At 50.3% G+C, this 17,283-nt stretch overlaps 1 protein-coding gene across 6 annotated transcripts in view; it reads left to right on the forward strand.

The window, feature by feature from the left end:
• Positions 1-17,283, forward strand: part of OTOF (otoferlin) — a 130,558-nt gene that overhangs the window by 77,985 nt on the left and 35,290 nt on the right. For all 6 annotated transcript variants that reach the window (XM_075415111.1, XM_075415112.1, XM_075415114.1 and 3 more), the window contains 13 exons: positions 494-578; positions 1,746-1,905; positions 3,243-3,429; positions 3,755-3,941; positions 4,566-4,789; positions 5,823-5,931; positions 6,418-6,601; positions 10,230-10,350; positions 11,022-11,122; positions 11,581-11,671; positions 13,235-13,351; positions 14,548-14,700; positions 15,181-15,370. In XM_075415111.1, coding sequence (XP_075271226.1) covers positions 494-578; positions 1,746-1,905; positions 3,243-3,429; positions 3,755-3,941; positions 4,566-4,789; positions 5,823-5,931; positions 6,418-6,601; positions 10,230-10,350; positions 11,022-11,122; positions 11,581-11,671; positions 13,235-13,351; positions 14,548-14,700; positions 15,181-15,370 — 1,909 coding nt within the window. The remainder of the gene's footprint in view (positions 1-493; positions 579-1,745; positions 1,906-3,242; positions 3,430-3,754; positions 3,942-4,565; positions 4,790-5,822; positions 5,932-6,417; positions 6,602-10,229; positions 10,351-11,021; positions 11,123-11,580; positions 11,672-13,234; positions 13,352-14,547; positions 14,701-15,180; positions 15,371-17,283) is intronic.

Genomic DNA, 17,283 nt, shown 5'->3' on the forward strand with positions numbered 1-17,283 from the left:
ATCTCTCTCCATGGATGATCTCTGGTGCTTTGGAGCCAGGCAGAAATAAACCTGTCTTGGGAAGCGTTTAGGATTTTGGGGAGAAGAAAGACTTTCCTGAGTGTGCCAGATGGTTTCCTGGGCATGAGACTGGCAGGGCTACTGTGGAAATTCAGGAATGCAGATCCTGAGAGCAAAGCAGAGACTGCAGCCCTCCCCACAGCCATGCAGGAGGGTGATCAACAAGATTTGCAGACTCGCTGACCGAAGCACGCTAATTAGGAGTATTCATATCTATCCCATGCACAGATTGGCATTCAATCCAAGCATACACTTGCTTGCAAGACTGCTAAGCAAGAGCTGCCAACCCCACCGCGCCTCTTACTGTCCTTATACAGACCGTGGAAAATGCACCATCTCCTTCCCTGTCTGACATTGAACACCACTGCAAAGAGCCTCATGGCTTCCAGGGCATGGAAAGAAGTCTGACTTGTTTTCCCCTCTCCATTTCCAGGTGATCCATTCAAAAAACCTCCTGCGCAGTGGGACTTTAGTAGGCTCCTTCAAGATGGATGTTGGAACCGTTTATACCCAGCCTGGTATGTAAATGCTGTTTGCAACCAGTCCTATGTGCCTACTGGCACCACTGAATCACTGTCTTGCAAGTCAGCCAGGCAGGTGCTAGTTTCCTCGAGTGATGCTTATCTAACTTAATTTTAGTATCTTAGATATAAGCAAGTCACCTGGGCTCCCTGAGTCATCAGGAAAGAGAACTCAGCTCCTCCAGAGAAGGTTGTAGGTCTCATCATGAAGTAAGGTGTTGGAGCCAGAGGCTGAGATGCCCTCTGGGTGTGCTGGTCTCTGACCTCTGACCTGCTGAGGAAGGATGCCCAAGGTGACTTGCTTAGGCAAGATACTGACCTTCCAGATAGCTGAAGGTCATGGGATGGACCTTGCCCTGTGTGGCTGGCATTGAAACCAAGAAATGAAGATGCCTGGTGCGCGATGGAAAAGAGAGAGAGGTTGATTAGGGCTGCTGTCGTGTTGCGCTTTCATGATCAACAGAACAGCAATGACCATCTGAACACCCAGTGCTCGCAGCATGCCAGAGATGAACACACAACACCCCTTTTGAAAAGATACCTCCAAAATCACCGTGGGTTTTTTTTCCCCTTGCTATGTTATGCCTATTGCAGCATCCCACCTCTATAAGTAAGACTGAGAGCTAACATGTAAATGAAGCCTCTAGCATCTGCACTTCAGGGCTGGCCAGCAGATGATTCTGGAGGGACCTTAAGAGAGTATCTAGTCTGGTTCTCTGCTCCATAGAAGGACGAAGTCTTTCTAATGCCATCCAAAAGGCATGTGAGGCCCTAAAGACTTAAAATCGTAGAATCACTTAGGTTGGAAGAGACCCTTAAGAACATTGAGTCCAAGCATTAATCTAACACTGCCAAGTCCACTACTAAACTATATCCCTAAAAGCCACGTCTACATATCTTTTAAATACTTCCAGGGATGGTGACTTCCAGTCATGAAGACTCCACCCCTCTTCAGACAGTTTATCCCACTGCTTCTCTGTCTTCAACATGAGACACATCTTTCTAATGAATTTTTCAGAGGTTTCTGTCTGAAATCCTAACACCTGAAGGTCTCTCTTACCTGTACTTGCAGATCCCCCTTTTGAGTGGAAGGACATTTCAAATCCTCGTGGTAATTGCTGTGTCTCATTCTGATCAATGGCTGTCTTGTCCCCTGGTTTCCAGAGCACCAGTTCTACCACAAATGGGCCATACTTTCCGACCCTGAGGATCTCACTGCTGGCCTGAAAGGTTACCTGAAGTGTGACATCGCTGTGGTAGGGAAAGGGGACAACATCAAGACACCACACAAAGCCAATGAGACGGATGAGGATGATATTGAAGGGTAAGGATCTTCAAAGCCAGCTTCACACAGATGTTCTTGGGAATGAGTTTTCACTACCAGATCAGGCTGGCAGGCCCTCTGGTAGCCATGCTTGCCTTGCTCAATGAAACCATAGGGACCAGTAAACTGCTTTTCAGAGAGAAAACTTGTGGCAAATTACTGGTGCAAATCCAGGCAGTATTAAGTGCAGACCAGTCACTTCTATAAGTTCAGACCATCTGCTGGTTATTGAGCCCTCTATACCAATGCCAGCCTGATGTTAACCAACCTGGTGTCCTCACTGGCTCCTGTCGGCGATGGGATGGGGTCTCATTGCTCACTGCCAGGGCAGAGCAGGGAGGTCTGGATGAGGTGTCACAGGCTGCATGGGTGGACAGGCTTCTTTGACTCCCCAGAGCATCTAAATGGCCATGGAAGAAAAATCAGGAGAGTTTACAACTTAGTTCCAGCCCCAAAATATTTCAGGCTAATTAAGTGTTTCCAAGAGCAACCATACACTTTCAAGTCTGTCTCAGCCTCTCACCACTAGTCAGAAACCCAGACTAGCAGCAAAATACCAGTGCAGCTTTCTTGACTTGCTGGGGACGGGTGGGTTTGAGGCACCACCTGTACTATTTTGGGTCAGTGTTCCATCCTGTGGTGATGTTATCCCACTTTTCACTGACAGCTCCAGCAATTCCTCCAGAAATTGTTTTGTTCACAGCATCCCCCATGGCTCTCATTTCTTCCTCCAGAAGAGGCAAACCATGTATGCCAAGTAAACCAATTTGGTGGAGCTCCCCTTGTACCCTGACAAAGAAAAAATGCTCTTCTAACATTCCATTCATCTGGACTGCTTTAGATGTCTAGATTACGTAGAGTTTGTTCCCTAGACTCTACGGACAATAATAATTATATCCCTTCAGTGGAATGCACTTTGTCCCTGGAGAACCTCAAGTTGCTCCTCTAAGTTTTTGCTTACGAAACCACCACTCCCCATCCCAAAACAAGAGGAAGTGCAGAAACAGAACAGCAATAAAATGTACAGCTGCAGAAATGGTCATCTGTCCACCTCCACGGAGCCTGTGCTCAGAAAGTGGGGCAGCTGCTTGGTGTGTATATCATGGAATAATAGAATGCTTTGTGTTGGAAGGGACCTTTAGAGGCCATCTAGTCCAACATCCCTGCAGTGAGCAGGGACATCTTTAATTAGATCAGGCTGCTCAGAGCCCTGTCCAACCTCACCTTGAGTGTTTCCAGAGATGGGGTCTCCACTACCTCTCTGGGCAACCTGTCACAGGGTTTCACCACCCTCAGGGTAAAAAATTTCTTCCCAACCCTATCTGTTGATGTTGCAGGAACCTCCTCCTCCCAGATGGGGTCCCTCCAGAGAGGCAGTGGGCTCGTTTCTACATCAAGATCTATCGAGCAGAGGGGCTGCCCCGTATGAACACCAGCATCATGGCCAATGTGAAGAAGGCTCTCATTGGGGAGAACAAGGACTTGGTAGACCCCTATGTGCAGGTGGTCTTTGCAGGGCAGAAGGTGAGCCAGCTGTGTGTGGTACCAGGGTGACCCTGGGAGGTAACGTGCGCAGGACCAGCCATTGTACATGTGGCCAGAGATGATCCTAGTGGTCTTGGCAAGTAGATGCTGAGATGAACAGCAAAGCCCCCTTGTTTGCTATGTTTGCTTGTGCAGACTATGATGGATTTGCAGCATTTCCCAGCTGAGGAAAGGAGCTTGTTACTTGGGAGAGGAGAGCCACAAGGCAGAATACATGTTGCAGTGGTCATTAGCAATGGAGCAGTTCAGATTTTGAGGGGTGGCTCAAACCCTTGCCTAACATCCATCTCCTCCCACTTGACAGGGGAAGACCTCCATACAAAAAAGCAGCTATGAGCCTCTCTGGAACGAGCAAATAGTCTTCACAGAAATGTTCCCCCCATTGTGCAAGCGGATAAAGATCCAGATCCGAGACTCGGACAAAGTCAATGATGTGGCCATTGGTACCCATTTCATTGACCTGCGGAAGATCTCTAATGAAGGAGACAAAGGTAAAGCTAAGGTGGGGGGCAGACTGAGCTACCTTCATGGTAGAGAGACATCCCTTTGGCAGAGAACTAGGAAAATAGCCTGGGCCCTTCCCCACCCCCGGAGATAGCTGCTTCTTGGTGGCCAGCCCAAGAGACCTTGATTCACTGCAGTGGTCTTCTGCGGTCACAAGCCTCCAGTCCAATACCTGAAAGCAAGGACACCAAAGAACAGTTCACCCTCCCAAAAAATTCATTGCCATGAATGGATGAATATCTGACAGGTTCCCCCCTTCACGCACACACAAACACATCAGCACGCATAGGCAAGGCCAACGTGAACCCAAAGATGTCTCTAGAAAGGGGACTAATGGGGGGATCTTTTTTCTTGACTCTGACACTGGGTAACTTGCCCAATGGGAGACTCATCTCTGTCTTTGGGCTGGTGCACTGCACAGTCCCCATTGCTGCCTTCACTGCAAAACTGTCTCCATGTATGGCTGCAAGCGTGCATTTTCATGCACGCACATGTGCACATTGAAGCCCGTGTCACTGTACACAGACCAGGAATGTGATGCCAATCCATGAGTGAGTTAGACCTCCTCCTTGCACATCCCCTTCCCTACATGCACGTCTGATCTGCTGCAGGCTTCCTGCCAACCTTTGGCCCCGCGTGGGTGAACATGTACGGGTCCACTCGGAACTACACCCTGATGGATGAGCACCAAGAGCTGAACGAGGGTCTGGGCGAAGGTGTCTCCTTCCGGGCCAGGCTTTTGATGAGTCTTGCTGTGGAGATCTTGGACACCACCAATCCAGAGATCAACAGCTCCACCGAGGTGCAAGTCGAACAGGCCACATCAGTCGCCGATGTAAGTCACCCTATAGCTGCCAGTGGTCAGTCTTGGGTCTCAGGCCACTTGGTTGATTAACTTTCATCTCTCAAACTGAGGATTTCATTTAGTGTTTCCCTAAATGTTCTGGATCCCCCAGCACAATGAACGCAAATCTTGTAAGGATTCCAGATTTTATGATCATTCAAACGCCCACCTCTCTTAGGAGTGCTGGGCAGAAGAAATATCTGGGTGAGGGATGATCCTAAACTTTGAGATGTTTCTACACTTGGGAGTTAGACAAGGGCAAAGAGAGCCATCTCCTAAAGCCAGCCGTCTCACTCCTATTCCTGAAGATGGATTTCAGACAGAAGCCAAGAATCGAATATATATCCCAACCAATTCTGGCAGAGTGAAACCAGTCAAAGAAAATGAACTTTTGTTTGCTGAAAAAAGAAGCCCCACAGCTTTAGTCCTGCTGTGTAGGGCCCACAAGGCTGCTGCTTGTGCTCTGCACAGACAGACACATCCAGGCTTGTCCTACCTGGGGATGCCTACGTATGTAGATCCATATGAGCCAAGGGTGTGAAGTAGAAACAGAGAAGCCTGATGACAGTGTACCCTCTGTGTGAAAGCTCTCCTTCAGAAGTAAAGTGGCCTTAATTCATCTCCAGGGCAAATGAAGCCACCTGGAAATAAAGCCATTCCAGTTCCGAAAGAGCATCGAGGCAGATGGCTCAGTGTGATTTAATTAATCCAATTTGTGAGTGAACTCAGTCTTGTATTCCTGAATGTCCCTTAGTCCCTCGCGTGCAAGCAATGGCTGATCTCAACACACTTAAATGTTAGGCTAAAAATCTTTAATTAAACTTGCTCTGCAATGAGCCGAGAGATGGCTCAGGCTGGGGGAGAGAAAAGATTTATGGTCCCCTTGAAAGCCTGAGCAATGACATGTCACTTTGAAAAAGACCGTGAGGGTGCTCAGAGGTGCCAGGTGAAGTCTGCCCAAGGGGACCTCCCCTCCTAGGTGTCCCTCTGACCTCAGACCTAAGCCCCGTGATTTGTCCTGCAGAACTGCACCGGGAAGGTGGAGGAGTTCTTTCTCTTTGGAGCCTTCCTGGAAGCTACCATGATCGACAGGAAGATTGGTGACAAACCCATCAACTTTGAGGTCACAATAGGTTGGTTGCTTTTTGGGGAGGGTGATTTTGAAGCATGCTTGGCAGGGAATGCAGGATATGAGGCTGAGAAGGATTTCTTCCCCATTTTCCATACCAACAGATGCCAGAGCATGCAAGGCTCTCAGTGTAAGGAGAAGGTGATGGTAACTTTACCGGCACAAGCTACCCAGGTCCCCAGATGATCTATTCCATGCATGCTGTGCCATGGCCAGTGGAGCTGCTCCTTCTCTCACCCTGGCTTTGTGCCTCCTGAGGCTGACCACCAAAGGGAGGTGTATTCCTACTCGCTCGAGAGGGGACATGAGCAGGGGACAGACACCCATCACTCGTTTGTGGTTCCTTGGCAAGGTTTCAGAGAGTTGAACTCTGCTGCCCCCATGGTTCCTGCAGAAATAACTTCTCCCCAACCTGAGCTAAAGCCAAGAGATTGAGCCTGATTGGAGTTACAGCCTTGTGACATCGTTTCACAATTTTTTTTTTCCTGAGGTAACTACGGGAACCAGATCGATGGCATGACCAAACCCATCCTACGGAGGAAGAAAGAGGGAGGGGATGGGGACGAGGAAGAGTCTGAGCTGCTCCAGAACTCAAGTGACGATGAAGGTGATGAGGATGGAGAGTTTGTCTCTGTTTCTTCATCTCAACCCATGAAGCCCCTGGTCACAGACAGGTAAGCGTGCCTGCCTGGCCAATGAAGTGTCACAGGGTAGAGGTGTGGATCTCAATTCAGACGTGGTCTGTAGGTAGGTGTTCCCACACGCAGTGGGTGCCTGAACTCCCACCGCTGTCTGCAGAGATGAAGTCACAGGTAAAGTCCGTGCCACCACGGTACCTTGGAGCCATGCAGCCAAACAGACCTCGGAGCAGCAGTGGGGACCAGATCTCCACACCCTGTAAAGGTGGGTTAGATACCACATGTGGATAACATCTTAAATACTAGTCTGCCAGCTGAACACCCACCCCATTCCCTACAGCTCTGAGCACTCCTGTGGATTCTCTGATGTCCAATAAAGGCTAAATTCACCTCCCAGGCTACACTACAAAGCCCATCCTTCATCCACCTGGCCAGATATGCATCCAAAACTCATGGCTATCTGACACCCTTAGTGCTCTTCTCCTATGTCAAATAGGGATGAAGTTAACCAGTGTATTAAAAAAAAATTGTTAGTGGATGCTGAAAAAAATAGGTTTGCTCCCATAGGTGTGTTTTGCACATCTAGGAAACCAATCTGAAACCAGGTCTTGCCCTAGGATCGTTGCCACCCTTCGTGGCTCAACCCATCACTGGATATCAGGGAGGAGAAGTCTGGGCTTTGCACCTGTGTTCTCTCTGGCTACCTGAAATCTAAAAACATCACAGGCACCGTGTGGAGACAAGAAAGAACATCTAGAGATAAGGCACAGATTTTAGTAATCAAGGTAATTTGTGCTGAGACAGGGTGCATTTCTTCATCACGTCACATCTTAAAAGCTAGACAAGGTCACAGACATGCAGAGGGGAAAGGATGCAAAAAACTGGTGGGAGAAGTTCTTGAGACTGTGTTAGGCAGGGTAAAGACTTAAAATCCTCTTCGTCTCACGAGTTTGCAGCATTTTGGTCAGAGTCTCTGTTCCCAGTCACTGACAGCCACACTCTGGTGTTTGACTGCACCAGGGCTTGGGAAACCAGGTCCTACCCTGGATCTGTCGATGCACAGCTGGTTGTCAGCAGAGAAATCGCTTCTGGTGTCTCTGCCTCAGTTTCTCCATCTGTAAAATTATGACTTTTTTTTTTGTCTGCTTTACTAGTTGCTTTGTGACGTGCAGGCAGCAGTCACCCTAAAATACAGACGAGATCCAGAGGGTTGCAAGCGTGGTTCTGGTGGGTGCTTTCCTCCCCAGGCAGCTGGATCAGGAAGCCCCAAACTGAGCAGGATCAGCACACGTCTCGGGATGTCTGGGCTGGGTTTCAGCCACAGCCTAGATTTGAATACAAAGGACTAGCACAAAGGAAAGCTAATTGGATTTGACCTGATGAGATATGCTTAAAGGGGATTTTAACTGTGTTATACCAGCAGATAGATGTTAATAGAATTGACTGGCTGACTTAATTCGATTGGGAAATGAAGCAAACCACACTGAATCGATGGTATTTGCACTCCAGATAAAAGTATCTACCTAGGGTTCGTTCACTTGTTCAGTAGCTCCTTGTCAAGGTGAACGCGAGGTGGAGATGAGAAGCACCCGTGGCTTTCCAGCCTGTTTCCTGGGCTCTGACCCTCACGCTGTTCATCCAGATGTTTCCAGCCCCTGGGTGCCGGAGCCTCCTGCTCAGCCACGGAGTTCTGCTGACATCTTCTGGCTGGAAGCACCTCGATGGCTTCAGAAGGATGGGCTGAAGCTGGTTTTTAACTAACAGGGATCCCAGGTGCAGCAGGATCTTCAGTGGCTTTACACTGGGTGGGTCCCAGCTCACAGTCAGGAAGCCAAGAAGCACAAACCCATACTTCACAGAATCACAGAACATTAGTGGTTGGAAGGGACCTCTCTGGGTCATCTATTCCAACCCCCCTGCCGAAGCAGGGTCACCCAGAGCAGGGGGCACAGCACCGCGGCCTGGCGGGGCTGGAATATCTCCAGAGAAGGAGACTCCCCAGCCCCTCTGGGCAGCCTGGGCCAGGGCTCCGTCACCCTCAGAGGGAAGAAGTTCTTCCTCGGCTTCAGCTGGAACTTCCTCTGCTTCAGTTTGTGCCCGTTGCCCCTTATCCTGTCACTGGGCACCACTGGAAAGAGTTTGGCCCCATCCTCCTGACACCCACCCTGCAGATATTCTTCAGCCTCATGCTCCCCTTAACTGTACCACGACTATTACCACTCCATCCCACCAGCAAGTGGAGACCCATCAGCTCTGCGAAAGACAGAGACCTCTGCTGAAGGCCAGGGGACTGTAGGAGATGCTCAGCAGTATTCAGAAAAGGGTCTTCATGCTTCAGTTTCCTTCGTGCCCCTGCTCACTCTGCTGCCCAGCTGGAGATGTTTGTTCTCTGCTGGGCAATGGGTGAGGTCGTGGGAGTTGGAACTTGCCGCACCTCGATAGTGAGAGTGATTAAATGTCCCGCTCCGTTAGCAAGAGTGACTCAGATTTGCCGATCCCCTTGGCTGGATTAGGGTGAAATGACACCGGAGATCCTGTATCACTTTGCAATATTTATTCTTGATGATGATAAATCAACTTACCGTGGCATGGTTATGACAAGCAACACACTGAGGCACACTTACGATCAGCAGACTACGGTGGTACGATTATGATAGGCCTGGCTTTTGTGGTTTCAAAGGAGAAGGAAAAGAGCATAGGGGAGATGGAAAAGAAAAGAGAGAGGAAAAGAAGAAGAGGGAGAAATAAAAAGATCTAACCAGTCCTGGGTGGAGCATTGATCTGGCCAGTGGAGCGGGTGGAGGAGATGTCCAGGTCCTGGGGGGTGCCGCCTTTACAGTGATTTTTTTCAGTTTTTATACGCAGCTACCCTCCTCTCAAGAGCTGAGTTTCTTACTTCTCATGCTAACTAATTCGATGGCGATAATCACCTTTTCTGTTTTAGGCTGTTAGCCTTGCTTTCGCTGTAAATTAGCACATGTGCTCCTCACAGGTAGGGAGGGAAAGTCTTTTTGGTCTTGAGTTGAGTTGATGGCTGCGATCTTCTCCTGCCGCTGTTACCTCTGTTTGACCTCTTCTGGGTGCAGGACTCTTGGAAAAAAGGGAGTTGAGTACGGAGGCAATTAAAAGTGGTCTGCTCAGCTTTACCAGAGTAGCCTCAGGCTGTGAGGGTCTCTCCCTCACCCCATATGTCACTCGGTTGATTCAGTGCCCAACCATCAGGATCAGCAGGCCTTTTGCTCAGGTCCAGTGCTTATCAGCAGAAGACAAGCACGATGCTCAGCCTCTGCTTTTGTGATTCTGTATCCAACTGCCGCAGGCCTCGTCATTCACATTAGCACTTTTGGCGAATGTTTGAGACACTTAACCTCATCTTGTCCCAACCGTTACAGAGCTTCCCTGGTTTCTCTCTGGGCCACCAGGTCCAAGATGGTAAATTTGCAATCCCTGGGTCTGGTGTTGGGAAGGGTGCTAGGAGAGAAGGGTGCTAGAGAGAACCTCTGTTCTTCACAGTGCAATTCACCTCAGCCTCCTCTCTCCCATGCCTGATTTCCTGTATAACCCCCTCCCCATCACACACCTCCCTGGAAGAGTTGTGGGCCAGGGGCTGTTCCTGGCAAGGAGAATTACCACCAAGGAGCAGTTCTTCTGCCTCTTCTTGCAGGAACTACTTCCACCTGCCATACTTTGAGAAGAAGCCGTGCATCTATATCAAGAGCTGGTGGCAGGACCAGCGCCGCAGATTGTACAACGCCAACATCATGGACAAGATCGCAGACAAGCTGGTCAGTACGTGCTGGGGAGGGAGGGAGGGAGGGAAGGACACAGCTTGGGGCATGGGGCTGGCCTGAGGCACATCCAGGCTCCCCGCGCATCTCTGTAGCTTGTCACAAAGCAGGGACAAACAGTGCAAGGACCCAGTAGCAAACCTGTGCCAGAAAGGGGGAAGTTTCCCAGTGCTAGATGCTCCACAAATTGAATGTCCAAATCCAAGGAGCTCATTGAATTTTACGTAGGTCAGACCTAAGTGTCCCCACCAAAGGGAGCAGGAGCAGGGAGGCTTTGTCCCCATGGACCGCAGGCTAGAATCCCTTGCATGGCAGAGCCTCCTTCATAGTCTCAGCTAATTCCCAAGGAGCCTTTGTGACAGCTCCATGTTGGCAGGGTCTCAGCAGGATCTGCAAAGTGAGACCCTGGCAGGTCCAGCCAAGTCCTTGGCCAACTAGTCTCATGGAGGGTGGCGGAGCCATTCCCCTCACCCACAGCTGGGTCCCCACAGCCAAACATTTGCCAAACCTGAGCCCTGAGGCTGGCAGGTCTGGAGAAGCAGCAGATGTTTCCCACTGGCAGCCCCCAAAGGGCTGTTCTATGCATGGCTAGACCTCGGGTGGGACCTTCCCCCACTGCAGGGCTCTGCCCCACCACCCCCTCACCGCTCCCTCCTTTGATGCTGCAGGAGGAAGGGCTCAACGATGTGCAGGAAATGATCAAGACAGAGAAGCCACACCCAGAGCGCCGGCTCCGGGGCGTCCTGGAGGAGCTGAGCAGTGGGTGCTCGTGAGTAAAAGATGGGCAAAGGTGGTACATTGCAGACCCCTGCTCTCTGCGGGGCTATGGGCAAGGTCATGGGCATAAGCTCACCTTGCCTTATCCTCTGGATGGTGGGGAAGCATTTAATTGCATTGGCACAATGTCATATCAGCTGCCTTCTGGCTTGGAGCAAGGGTGAGGTGATGCTTACCTCTGCACCCCAAAGACCCCAGACCAGTGGTAAAAGCCTCAGTCTTGTGGCCTCCATGGACTGGTAACTGATTGGCAGCTAGTCCTCGTGCATGACACTCAGCATCGGGTACAAACAGGCCACTTGGCCACGATTGTGTTGCAGACTGGAGGGAATGAGTACGTTTCCCTCAGGTGAGATTGCCCTGCTGCTGGCAGAGATGCAGCCAGCCACGGTTCCGTGGGGAGAGCCCATGGGCTCCCATGGGATTCGTGCTGACCACCTGTTCCACCAGGCGCTTTGTGACATTGGCGGACAAGGACCAGCACCACTCTTCCCGCACGAGGCTGGACCGAGAGAGGCTCAAGTCCTGCATGCGGGAGCTGGTAAGCGGCAGCCAGTCACGAGTGGTGTTCCCCAGGGCTCAGTTTTGGGTCCGGTCTTGTTTAACATCTTTATCAATGGGGGATGAGGGGATCGAGTGCTCCCTCGATAAGTTTGCAGGTGACATCAAGTTGAAGTGTCGATCTGCTGGAGGGTAGGAAGGCTCTGCAAAGGGATCTGGACAGACTGGATCAATGGGCCAAGGCCAGCTGTATGAGGTTCAACAAGGCCAAGTGCCGGGTCCTGCCCTTGGGTCACAACAACCCCATGCAATGCTATAGGCTTGGGGAAGAGTGGCTGGAAAGCTGCTAGGTGGAAAAAGATCTTGGGGTGCTGGTCGACAGCCAGCTGAACATGAGCCAGCAGTGTGCCCAGGTGGCCAAGAAGGCCAACGGCATCCTGGCTTGTACGAGTAATAGTGTGGCCAGCACGAGCAGGGAGGGGATCGTGCCCCTGTACTGGGCACTGGTGAGGTTGCACCTCGAGTGGAGTGTTCAGCTTTGGGCCCCTCACTACAGCCTGTTTCAAGCAAGGTTGTGCCTGGTCAGGCATTGGAATAGGCTGTCCGGGGAGGTAGTTGAGTCATCATCCCTGGAGGTGTTCAAAAAACACGTAGATATGGCACTTCAGGACATGGTTTAGTAGGCATGGTGGTGCTGGGTGGATGGTTGGACTTCATGATTTTAGAGATCTTTTCCAACATATGATTCTATGATTCAGTCAAGCAGGGGGGAGGATTCATGAGCAAGGGCTCGACCTTCTCAGTGCAATGGGCAACTTCAGTCCTTAGGCGTGCTGATTCGCAGTCTCTGTGGATTGAGTGTTTGGGGTTTACTTCTGAGTAGAGTCGCCCAAGAGCACTTAGGTCTTGCACAGGTCCTAGGTGGCGCTTGGGTCCACACTGCTGCTTCCTCTCCACCAGACTCTACTTTGCCTGGAAAGGAATCCAGGAGAGCAGAGGAGGAGCTGCATTGCTGTCAGATAACTGAGGACACCATGCAGGAGTAATTTAGTTGAACCCCGCAGAGCACAGCTGCTCCGGGAATAGATATGGCCTAGAGGCTTGGGGCTGGTAGCCCAGCTCCTTGCAAAGGAGTTAAATGTGCAAAAGAGATGCAAGTGGCTTGTCCAGCTGGCACAGCCAAGGACATCAGCTCAAGCAGCCAGCTGCATCCTACAGAGCGATGAATCTAGCATGTGAAATCCTCCATGTCCTCTTTCCTGAATGGTTAGGGGCTGAATCACAGCAGGGCCAGGAGAAAGGGTGAGATTATCCTTAATACCAGCTAGAAGCCACCCCAAAATGCCCTAAGCACAGCAGACACCTCTCTGCCCTGTGCCTCCTCTCCTGGGATAGACATCTCTGCGTTGCCAGGGGTCCTTCCTCCGTCCTGCCAAAGCTGATGGATGGATGTCAGAAGTACCATTTCCAGGATGCCTGTGGTGAGATTAAGGCATCTCACCACCCTTTCCCAAATGCCGGAGACCTGCCTGGTGCTGCTCCTTTCTCTATTCTCTGTTCTGCTCTTGCTAATGCAGTGTCCTGGGCTCTCCTTTAACTACAGGAGAACATGGGGCAGCAAGCCACAACTCTGCGATCGCAGGTGAAGAAGAACACCATGAAAGACAAGCTGAAGATGGTGCAAAACTTCCTGCAGAAGCTCCGGTTCTTGGCAGACGAGGTGAGTCCCTCCACACATTAGCTGGGTCAGCACACGGTGACAGCAGCCTGGGATGGATGGAGACCTCTCTTCTAACACTGCAGGCAGGAGAAGTCCTCGGTAGTACAGGTCTTCTGCAAGGAGCCACTCCAAGTCTACACATTGCCCCACGCCCCCCCAGACTTGCCCCTGCACTACTGGTTTGCAAAGAGTCAGTGCTAAAACGAATTTAAGAGCTTTCCCCAGCCATTAACAGAGCTGGTTCCTCCTGCAGCTGAGCTGAAGGCATTTCTCCAGCCTCAGCCATGGCGAAGACATGCAGCTCCCTGGGGGATCAGTCGTCAGAAGGTGGCATGTGTCCATGCAGCTTTAATGGAAGCAGCAGGGAGCCATTTCTGATCCATCTAGGCAGGGAGTTGTTAAAATAAGTGACCCTACAGAGGGCTGTGGGCTAAAGCTCTGTCCTCTTGCACGACTCAAACTGTCTAATTTTTATCCATGCACCGTATTCTTGCTTCACTCGAGCTCACGGGTAAGAGATAGTAGTCCAATGTATTAGAATTGCTCACAGAATTTCCAAAGGGACGCTGTATCTGCAAAATATTTTTTCCTTCCTTCATAAAAATACAGCATTTTTTCTGATATTTTTACAGTTTAGGACTGGGTCAGCCATTGGGGGTTATTAGCCCTCACGGGGGCTGTAGCTGTTGCACCTCCTGTGCTTATTTCCCACGGCAGGCTCCCACCCTCGACTACATAACCCGTGTTACAGCAAAGCCTTCCTTGGCTGTGACACCACAGCAGAACATAAACCAGGCTGCAAGGTGTAACGGGACCTGTCCAGACAGAGAAACTCTTCCACAGTAAGGAAAGAAGCTATGGCCCCTGCCCTACAGTCCCCGTGGCCACTGAATGAAGAGAGAAGGAAAATCTTTGGTCTTCTAATCCAAAATTATTTTTTTTAAAACCAGAAAAAATGTAAATCCCAGTTTTTTTCCTGCTAGGCTTCACCCTGCCGAGCTTAGCTCTGAGCAGCTTTCCTTAAGCAGACAAGCTTCTGCAGTGGGAGGCTCAAAACCCTTTCAATGGCCCTGATGTGGCAATCCATCTCCTGTGGCTTCTGTTGAATCTGCCTTCAGAAGGTGTCCAGCCCCGCCGGTGCCTCAGCAGTCAGAGGGAGCTGAGACTCTGACAGGGCTCTTCGCTCGTGTTCACAGCCCCAGCACACTATTCCCGACATCTTCATCTGGATGATGAGCAACAACAAGCGCATTGCCTACGCCCGCATCCCTTCCAAAGATATCCTCTACTCCATTGTGGATGAGGAGATGGGCAAGGACTGCGCCAAAGTGAAGACCATCTTCCTCAAGGTGCCGGTCTGTCTTCCCTGGGGGAACTGCAGCCAAGAGAAGGGAGAAGCAGGAAGAACAGACTGGGAGGATGGGAGGTGGTGATGAGGGAGCTGCGTATCCAGTTTTGCTGGGCCTTGAACAGTAAGCAAAACAGACCCGTGCTCTACTGGTAGGGGTGGAAGTCTGCTGCTAGAAGCATGAACCACTGATCCTACCCAGTCTGACAAGTGAGAAGTGTCTGGAAGGAGAGAGATGTTTGATCCAGCTGGCCACAAAAGAGGATGCTGGCTTAGAAAGTGGAAGCCAACATAGCGGGAAGAAGATAATGCATGAGCCAGAGTAGTGTCATGATCCAAAATGATGAGGGCTGGGTCCCTGGTTTTAAGGGGCAGCAGTAAAAGCAATGCACCGTAAGAGGCTGAGTGCTGCAAGAGGTGGTCTTTCCATCTCTAAGGCCTTCCCTATATCCATGTAAACTCTTCTGTGCTTTGTGCCCAGCTGCCTGGGAAGAGGGGATTTGGACCTGCTGGCTGGACAGTTCAGGCCAAGATGGAGATGTACTTGTGGCTGGGCCTCAACAAACAGCGCAAAGACTTCTTGTGTGGCCTGCCCTGCGGCTTTGAGGAGAAGAAGACCGCCAGAGGCCAAAACCTGCCATCCTTCCCGCCCATCAGCCTCCTCTACACCAGTAAGTACTTCCTGCCTGCAGTGGGTCTGGGGACAGGACTTGGAGAGGGCTGGAGGGAGCCTGGTTGGACACCACTTGGGCCAAAGGCTTCCAGGAGCTAAGGGCGAAATAATTCCAGTTGTCACAGTCTGAGATCCACCACTGCTCCCATGGGGAGCTGGGGTGTGGGAACTGTGCACCCTCTTATGTCTCCTTCTGGAAGTGTTCAAGGCCAGGCTGGACAGGGCTTTGAGCAACCTGGTCTGGTGGAAAGGGTCCCTGCCCACGGCAGAGGGACTGGAATGAGATGGTCCCTTCCAACCCAAACCATTCTATGATTCTTCCTGACCCCATTCATAGCTGTCATTCTGTACATGGCGAACAGGATGGTGAAGAAGTCCGTGTCCATGCAGGACTCCTGCTTTGAGCCTTCATCAGCGCTGACCCTGAGCAAAAGCATGCTCCTGAGACCTCAGTCTGCAGGCTGAGCCCCATGGCTGGGCTCCAGGGTTGCACGTGTCATGAATGAGAGGTTAGGTCACTTAAAAAATCACTGTCAAAGGTGTTTGCAAGAAGAGATTTTACTGAAAGTTTAGAGAATGTGATTTTAAGTTCTTTGGTAAGATTAACTCTATTACTTATTAAATGAATGGAATAAAATATCGAGGTAGGATAGAGGTGGAATGATTTATACAGAGGTAAAAGAAAATTATAAGGGGTAAGGGAGACCCTCCCATTGAGTCACAAGGTTCGGAATGGACCCCCTTGCTTTCTATACTCCTTCTCAGAGAGGAGCCTAGGTGCAGCTAGATCCAGACGTGGACTTAGACCACAACGCTTTATGTCTAAGGGGTACGTTTAACTGCAATTCATTGGGTGTTCACAGTTTAGTGAGAGGTAGAATCACAGAAATTTAGCAGCAATTAATACGATTCCAGTCATGATAATATGGTATCATGCTTTGATTTGATTCACAGACACCAAATAATTCTATCTGCGTAGTTAAGGGCACCTGTTAAAAATGCCCCTTGAGTTCAATGGAATGCTCACTTCAAATTAACACTTGTCTCAGCGGGCGAAGGTCGAGGCTCAAGGAGTGAGGGATCCCTGTAGATCAGCCCAGGTAATGCTGACAGTTTGAAGTGCTCTGAGGAGCGTCCAACACAGGGGGAGTTACTGGGCACAGCCCACTGCCAACCAGAAGAGCTCAAAGGGTCTTCCTTGGTACCGCTGTTTATAGGCTCTCCATCAGTAATATTCCATCCTCATCACAAGCCACATGATATAATCCTGATAATTTGACAGCAACTATACAATTCCAGTACTCCCCAGAATGTACAGTTCTGACATCTACCAGGCGGGTGAGACTCCAGGTATCAGGAGCTCCAGGTGTGGTCAGGGAGCACCTCATCGGCCCAACTCACTGCTCTTGTGCAAAGACAAGGAAAGTGCCAAGTCGTCCCGATTCACTGCTGTCCTTCAAAGGCAAGTCAAACGGCCAGCCACACCAGCTTCAAATTCTTGCCGTGTAAGCGAGCAATATTGGCTGGTTTTGAAAAAAATGACCAGTCATGCCAGCTCATTGTGAGCATGGATGCAAGGTTGGCCAGTTCTGGGATATCCAGGGGTAAGGGGGGGTTGCACCACCACATTCCACCCCATGACTAGAGCCAATCCATCTCTCCACAGAGCGGCGGTGTGGTCACCTCTTGCCTCTGTGCCCATAAAGCGAGCAATACTATATTCCAGTTATAATTGAAAGGAAATTTTTTATTGGTTCCCTTATTTATCAACATTCATTAAATATGACTAAGCAATCTCACATATATAAGTAGGGTTTTGTAACAACGTTACCCGTCTAGCTAGCTGCCCCACTCTAATACATACGAAAACGTTTAGCAGCAATACAAGAGTCAACAGAATCACAGTGGGGT

The sequence above is a fragment of the Opisthocomus hoazin genome, chromosome 2 (assembly GCF_030867145.1).
Source record: "Opisthocomus hoazin isolate bOpiHoa1 chromosome 2, bOpiHoa1.hap1, whole genome shotgun sequence".
Classification (NCBI taxonomy): domain Eukaryota; kingdom Metazoa; phylum Chordata; class Aves; order Opisthocomiformes; family Opisthocomidae; genus Opisthocomus; species Opisthocomus hoazin.